At 34.2% G+C, this 7,990-nt stretch overlaps 1 protein-coding gene across 1 annotated transcript; it reads left to right on the top strand.

Moving 5' to 3' along the window:
• Window positions 1-1,484: 1,484 nt before the first annotated feature.
• On the top strand, window positions 1,485-7,147 carry LOC126714118 (zinc finger protein 4-like). The gene is made up of 2 exons (XM_050414120.1): window positions 1,485-1,987; window positions 5,976-7,147. Exon 2 carries the CDS (start codon window positions 6,077-6,079, stop codon window positions 6,854-6,856), a length of 780 nt encoding a protein of 259 aa, XP_050270077.1. The 5' UTR covers window positions 1,485-1,987; window positions 5,976-6,076; the 3' UTR covers window positions 6,857-7,147.
• Window positions 7,148-7,990: the final 843 nt, after the last annotated feature.

Below are 7,990 nucleotides of genomic sequence, written 5' to 3'. Positions count from 1 at the left end.
ACGATTCCAGCTAAAAGCTGGTTCCCAAATACTACAAAGATCTTCACAATCCCATAAAAGCATGGAGCTAGAGTATTTTCCTGAGCTTTTGAGCACTGACTATAAAGGGACTTGTACAAAATTTTACTACTTTAGAGATTAGCTTTTGTAGGTAGAGCTTTGAAATAAGCTTTTTAGAGAAAAATCTTTAAATATATATACATTTAGATTAAATTAGAGGAAAATTTTTATCTCAAATTAAAAAAAAAAAAAATAGTATCTTACACTTGAATTTTCATACACATACATACATATATATATATATATATATATATATATATATATTTAGATTAAATTAGAGTAGAATTTTTATCATAGATTAAAAAAAAAAAGAAAACATAGTATCTTACATTTGCTAAGTAAAACTAATAAACTCAAAGACTCAACTAACAATATTTACGGTGTCAAATAATATATGCTCTAAACTTACAACTACAAAATGATGTGAAAATATTATGAAATTTTATTGTGTTTATAAACTTTCTCAATTTTATTATATATAAAACTTAAAAACTCATGTATCACCCATTACCAAATAAATAAATAAAAATCAAATATCTTTTTTTAGGAAAAAAAAAATCAAATATTCATTTATTATTGTCACCTCAATTTGAAAATATCTTGTAATAAAATATATTGGAGCCTAATTTGAAACCTGTCCCATCTCCATTCCTTTTTTATAGCTCCGCGGCCACCCCATATGCGTGGACCGTGGTACACTATACTGCCTTTGCCTCCGCACTTCATGCTTACATTAAGCCAATCACGAGTTATATTCGCCAAAAACTAAGGAAAAATAAATGCCCTCTATATTTTAAATTTATAATTTTTTTTTAAAAAAAAGAAGAAGAAAGCCCTCTCTATGTATTGCAAGTAATAATTAGTTGTTTCCACCAGTGTTTACAATCAGTTCATTGGCTTCTCTGCTTGAAAGTCCATGAAAACAATCAAAACATCCCTTTCGAAAAAGGAAGTTAAGAAAAAAAGAAGAAGGGAATAATAAAATAATAAAAAGGCAAAAAGAAGTAGCTATAATGCACAATAAAATAAATTAATAAGTAGCTGTAAGCGGCATGCATCTTTTGATTTTTGGTGGGTGTGTGTGTGTAGGGTTGCACAACAAAAATTATGGATAAAAAAATTTCACAATTTGCTATGGCCTTTATATACATACATATATATATATATATATGCATGTTTTATATTCCATGGGCATGAATGAAGGCTAAACTAGTAGTTATTATGCTGGAGCTAGACGTGCACCGGAAAGTTGATGGTGAATCTGATGAATGAAAGTCGAGCCCGACCCCATGCACTGTGGACTTATCTATAACACTTTTAAAGTGGAGAGAGAGATAGAATCATAGAATCTTTGGTGGGTCTCTTTAAATAACTAATACTAGTGCTTGCTTCTTCTTTCTCTTTCTTCCTATATGTAATAGTAGTATTATTGGTATGTCCTACAATGTCAATCCCATCCCAATTGTAGTTGTGTTGTTTTTGGGAAAAAGCCCAAAAAATAACAAGGAAGAAGTGGTACCCTGGGATGGGACTTTGAGTGAAGTATTATGTCATGTCCTGTTTCTTAATTTTTTTTTTTGTTTATAGTAAAATTTATCCCAACACTACCTTTCCCTCTGACTTCTCTGACGTCCCACCAATGTCCCCCTCACCCCACCACTCTCCTCTTAGCTTTGCTTTCCCATAATTAAACATCAGTACCCACCACTCTCTCTGTCTCTCTGTGTTGTTTTTGTCCATTACCCATGTTGTTGTTTTTTTACTTTGGCTCTGTGTTCTCATCCACCCCTTACTAATTTTCTTGCAACAACAAATTAAAGAGTAGTACACGGTCTTTGGATGATCAGCTATACATGAAAGCAGATGTCTTGGAATTCAAAGCAGTATAAATCCACAACCTTTCCAATTTAGCTTGATCTTGATGATGGTATGGTGCTCTACTGCTCTTATTATGTTTTTCTTTTATTATTAGTTTCTTTGTTTATCTTCTTGACTGTAAAAGTACTAGTAGTCAGTGGTTGATCACTATTTCTGTGTACTTGACTATGTTCTTGCTATGGTTTTCTATGGCTTTTGGTTTTCTCTGTTTGTGGGGTTATGGTGAGAATATAGGCTGCTCCAGATGGTTTTGTAATCTGTGCCTGTGGTTTTGCTGAATTTCTGTGTGTGTGTGTGAGAGTTTCGGGATAGTGTTTGAAACTTTTTATATAAGCTAATCTAGTTTTAAGTATTTGCTATTCATAAGGTTGAATTTGTTCATGTGCTATGGAAAATGGAGATTGATTTGCAGGATGAATATAGAATATAGATTACTGAATGAAATTTGCTAAATTCGGTTGTCTTTTAAAGTAGTGTTTTCTTTGTCTCCTTGCCTGGCCTTGTACCTTTTTCCCATTGATTCTTAGATACAGAATTCAGTGTCTAAACTTTGGGCTGGCTTTTAAATTTTGTCACTATCCGTGAATTAAACTCAGAGTTTCTATGACACTTTAAGATCACATTAACCAGTTGATTTTTAAGTTAAAGAAAGAGCAATCAAATATGTGCATTTAAGTTAGTTTGAGTTCATTTTAGAGTGATACAACAGAAAATCAAATTTCCCATGGCTCAATTTTAATTTAATCCTTTGTTTTTCTTATGGGAACTTTTTAGAAATTCTTAGGTGGTATTCATGCTGCCTCACTCAACATTTTCTAATATATGTGGGTGTTTGTGTTTTTAATGAGTGCGAATATATATGTTAGTGGAACAAAGAGACCACAACTATGAATATTATTCACACATTACAGGGAATCATAAATTTACATGACTGATGCATGAGATATGCTTTGTGCTGATTTGGCCCTTCAACTTGGATTAGGATATACCTGTCCATAGTGTATATATTCTCTATACTTATCTACATGGAATCAATCTTGATTAAATTATTTATCTCCCTTCTTTTCTTATTATAGACTGCATTTTATTTCTAGCATAAGTTGTATATAGTTTATTTTTTCATCTGTATCTCTCTTTCTTATATTTTTGTTTAAGTGGTTTTTCTTGAGGAATCTTCCATGTTTTTAACAATTCCCAAAAGGTCTTCTGCCTTGATCATTGTTGATTCTCCTATTTTCATGATGCCTTCGCATATTTGGAGATGTTGATTGTCAAGTAACAAGAATCACTCTCTTAGTCACAGAGGTTAATTCTCTTGGTTATCATACTATATTCCTGTTTGAAAGTATTTGTTGTTATGCGACAAGATTTGTCTATCTCTCATATACACACTAGAAACAGACAGTCACACATATTCATTGGGATATTGATGCTAGTTGTCCATTACTAACACAGTTGTCTCATGGTATTTGTACCGAGTAAAAGGATACACTCCAATTAAAAAAGAAAATAAAAGGCTATAAGCTTCTTGCAACATATTCAGCATCAGATTTTATCTGCTCCATTTCCGATTAAATTAAAGGCATGGTTATGATAGAAATATAAATAAATAGAATATTGACTAGACTGAGAATACATATATATAAGAGAACCAAATCTTGGACAGAAAGTTCACATACATCAGGGTAGGTACAGAATCAACGTCCTTTGCATTGCTATTTGAGTGGTCATATAAGAGTCAATAGGAATAGACAAGCTGCATAAGGATGAATATTAGCAAATAATTTCTGTTAAATCACCACATCTATGATAGAGCACTTAGGTCAATGGCAGAGAGGTCCCAAAAGACCATATTGTTCTCTTGGTTTTATCATTTTTGAGAAGAGGAAGACTGAAAAATAGTACCTTTAGTGGAGCACAATGAACTATATTGAAGTGCTTCCAAGTGTTATTGCATATAGAAATTAACCAGATGGATTCAAAGAATGGCTACAAATTCAGCACTACTTTATGTTGATTATTCAAAGGCATGTATTCAAGAGTAAGTTGAATAAAGTTGGGTGAGATAAAGATGAAATGAAGGTTGTAAGGACTGCAAATTGAAGGAGTAAGTGTTACAAGCTTCAGCATTAAGCACTCAACTTTGACTTAAAACGAGGAAGTCAATTGGTGGTTTGATTATCTACAATAGTGGCGAACATAGCTTTTATTGTAACTCAGTTAAAGTGTTTACTATTAGGAAGGTCCAAAACTAAGCTGATTCATGAGAAAAAAGAACCAACAATTTGATGCTTACTAGTATAAACTTTGGCCTAACACTAAAGAGTTGGTAAAAGGCTTGTTTATAAGATATAGAATTGTGGTGAATTTTTTTGCATGCCATGTTAGGCAACCTGACCTAGTCACCGATTTATTTGATCTGTTTGTTGGAGCTTAGAGTCTTGTTAAGCTCCTTGAATTGAATTTGTAGGTGTTTTGGCTGGTGCAGTCTATTTCAGAATAGTCATTCTTATAACTCCCTTGGTCTTAAAACTTTGTATGTATTTCTAAAATCAAGATTTAAAAGGCTCCGTTTTATTTAATAATAAAAGTATAAAGATACTTAATCCTTAAATTTAAAATCTAAATGCAATTGAAGAAATTATGAACATAATGAGCATAAAAATTGTGCATACGTAAAATTCATGATTTTGGCATTGCACATGGTGGTGTGATCTCCCGATGGAGATAAATACTTTCAGATGAAACACACCCATTTCCGATATTTTATGTCGAAGTACTAGTAAATAATAAGTGGGAAGATATGCACCATACTCAGTGAAGAGATACATGTTATAATGGTTCTTTCCTTCTCTGTTGGAAGATGCATTGTAGTAGTCGGATTTGAAACCAGCATGTGTTGTTATGAAAGAAAGACCTTCCAGTCTCAAATGAATTCAGAGACAGCTAGTTTGCAAGAGTCAACAAGGAAAGAATAACTGAATTTTTTTTTGTTTTTTATCTGGGCTCACTCTGAATTATCTAGGAATTGCAATATTAAATTTCAATTTCTGGCCAAGAAAAAAAAATTCATTTGCATTGATATCAAAATTTTGAGACAACCTACCATGATTTTGTAGATATTTCTTACCCAGAGCTAAGGTTCTTGATTAAGTTATACTTTTGAAATTTCAGTTGCCTATACTGCTGCTATCCTGTTCTTAACATTGTTGTTGGCAATCTCATCATAGAGAAAACAGAACCTAGTAATCCACTTGGGCTAACATTTTGATAACTGCCTCCTTTTTCTGTAATCAGTTAGTATAAGATATTTAGAATAATTTTGGTTTGATAACTTTACCAGGGTTTTGAGATTCAATCAAGAGAAGCAGTTGGTGACAGATATAGTTTTACCCCACTCTGCCCTTTGGTGAATTTGTTTAAGCAAATAGTTATTCTCTTGAATTATTTTGCATTGAAAAATAAGAAGATGTAAGGAAGTACAAGCTTTTTGATCCAATGGTAGTCACATTCTAAGTCGATATTGTTACTGAAAAAGTCTGTTAAACCTGAGGATTACTATGTTTTACATACTGTGAATATGTTCTGTTTTATAGCGTTCGTGCCAACATATATACTCTGATTTTCAAACCAAATGTGACAGGAATTTTTGTTCCAATTACATCCATTTTGAGTCACCAGCAAAGGAATATGCTTGTCATAAAAAAAAATGAAAAAAAAGGGGCAATGCAGACAGGTTCAATGAAAGTACATGGTGTCGACCATACCTAGAACAATAAAGGAGTATCATTGTCATAAGACTTCGTTTGTGCTTTATGAAATAAGACATTTTTTTTTCTTTTTGACTCTAATTCCTGCCTCACCTTATTTGCTATTGTTAGTTTTTGTACATACACCCTAGGTGTTAGCCTCTGTGTTCTCAATTCTCCGGGGCAATAAACATTAAAAACTATGATGTTAACATTCTTTCTTGGTTGTATCTTAATAAATGAAAATCAGGTGTGATGTGCTGAATATTATTGTGCTTCACAATGCAGGATAAGATTGTCTAGATTGGTCGTATTGCAGGCTGGCAGAATCTAGTTGTTGCTCATATAGAATGTAAACCAGCTTCTCCAACTGACCACACAGCTCGACAATGAAACCTAACTTTGACCTTGAAATAAAAGCCCTTTCGGAAAGTGATTCTGAAGTTAGCAGCCAAGTCGCTTCCAACATATCCATTCAAGAAACCTCTGCAGGTCCCTCCAATGACAGCCTCACTAACTGTTCCCATCTCACTAATCTCATAGTGGCTCAATCAGAGTCGGAGCCAATCACTCTTGACTTGACTCTCAGCTTCAACACTGATGATCTATGTGGAAGGGATTCATTCGGACTATCATTGTCAAGCACTAGCGAGAGTAGCAACGAACCTGCATCCCATACTACAACAGCAGCCATCCCACGAGTTTTTTCTTGCAATTACTGTCAACGCAAGTTCTTCAGCTCGCAGGCTCTTGGTGGACACCAAAATGCACATAAGAGAGAACGAACACTGGCAAAGCGGGCTATGCGAATGGGTATATTCTCAGAGAGGTATGCCAGCCTAGCATCTCTGCCTCTGCATGGATCTTCATTCAGGTCCCTGGGAATCAAAGCACACTCTTCAGCGCATTATGGCTTTGTGCCACCAGTTAGGCCTTCTGAGGTCAGAAACAATACAAGATTTCAAAATGGCTATATGGGAATGCCTATTTTTGTCGAGGATGATGAGGCAGAGCTGTTGTGGCCTGGTAGTTTCCGTCAAGTTGCTGAGGCAGGTAATCCTCCTCATCCTAGTTTTGTATTGACTGAAAGTTCAAACATAAATTTTGTAGAGGTGACTCCACAAGTTGACATAGACAACTCTACACCTGATCTCACACTGAAACTTTGAGAGGTTTGTTGGTTTCAAATGTGGCTTCAGTTTCTCCACTTCTGTTATCTCTGTACAGTGAGATGTGCCTGGGCAATGACTGCAAGCTTTTGTTCTTATAGCTCTCTTCTTTTCTAGCACTTTTGATCCTTCTCTTTTCTTATCCAATCATCCTGTTTGGTGTTCTACTTGGAATGTTTGTCATTGCATAAGAGCCTCGTGAAGATATTTTAGGGGCTCCTATGCTTGTTATGACACATATTATGTAATGTAATTCCAGTGCTTAAATTATGATTGATTATCTTTCCTTTAGTTCCTTCACTCTTGAGCTTGGTTTCTATAAATTCAATATGTCATTAGAATTTAAAATTAACCACAACTAAATGAAATCTGCAGATCCAACAAAATCTGTTAGGAGTACCTTTTTGCTCATAACTCCTGCAGATACCCTTTTCACTAACTTAAAGATGGTTGTCAAATTAGAGTCCTATTCATAGACTCTATTAGATATACTCTTGTAACTAATGGTTTTTTTTTTTTTTTTTTTTTTTTTCTTAAAGTTAGTTTCGGTCTCAAGAGAAGCAAGAAGAGGATATTCAAACTATTGACTTCCACTTTATAAGTTGTGGTTCTGAACTGATTGCACTACCCCTAAGGATCCCCTCTATTTTTAATATTGACTTTGTGTTTGCTTGAAATGTAGTACTAATTGTTCTAGAAACCTAAGCTAAACCTTAACTTGCACCGTTGCATTTGCTTCTTGTGCGTATAGAAAATCTATATGTTTGAAAAGGGAATTCTTCTTCCTTTCTACTTGCTTCTTGTGTGGATGGAAAATCTATATGTTTGAAAAGGGGATTCTTATTCCCCTCGACTGTGCATGTGCTAAGAATTAATTGATAATTTCACTTGAATAACCCAAGCATTTGAGCCTCTAGTTCTTTTGATTTTGCTGTAAGTGGTTTAAAATCTCACATATCTTAGACTATGGATGAATGTTAGCATTTGTCTGGATTTTGCTAGGTCCCCAAAGGACATCAAACACACGCACAAATATTGTGCGTGTTTTTTTTTTTCCCCCTGTAAAACTAAAAGCTTTGGAGCCTATGTGATAGTCAGTCACCTTAGAGCTAAAACTTCTCTCTCTCTGTCTCT

This window comes from Quercus robur, chromosome 2, assembly GCF_932294415.1.
Source record: "Quercus robur chromosome 2, dhQueRobu3.1, whole genome shotgun sequence".
In the NCBI taxonomy this organism is placed as follows: domain Eukaryota; kingdom Viridiplantae; phylum Streptophyta; class Magnoliopsida; order Fagales; family Fagaceae; genus Quercus; species Quercus robur.
This window is presented reverse-complemented; position numbering and strand designations above follow the sequence as displayed.

Excerpts from the sequence above, each read along its gene's own strand:
- LOC126714118 (XM_050414120.1), top strand. The coding sequence starts at position 6,077 with ATGAAACCTAACTTTGACCTTGAAATAAAAGCCCTTTCGGAAAGTGAT.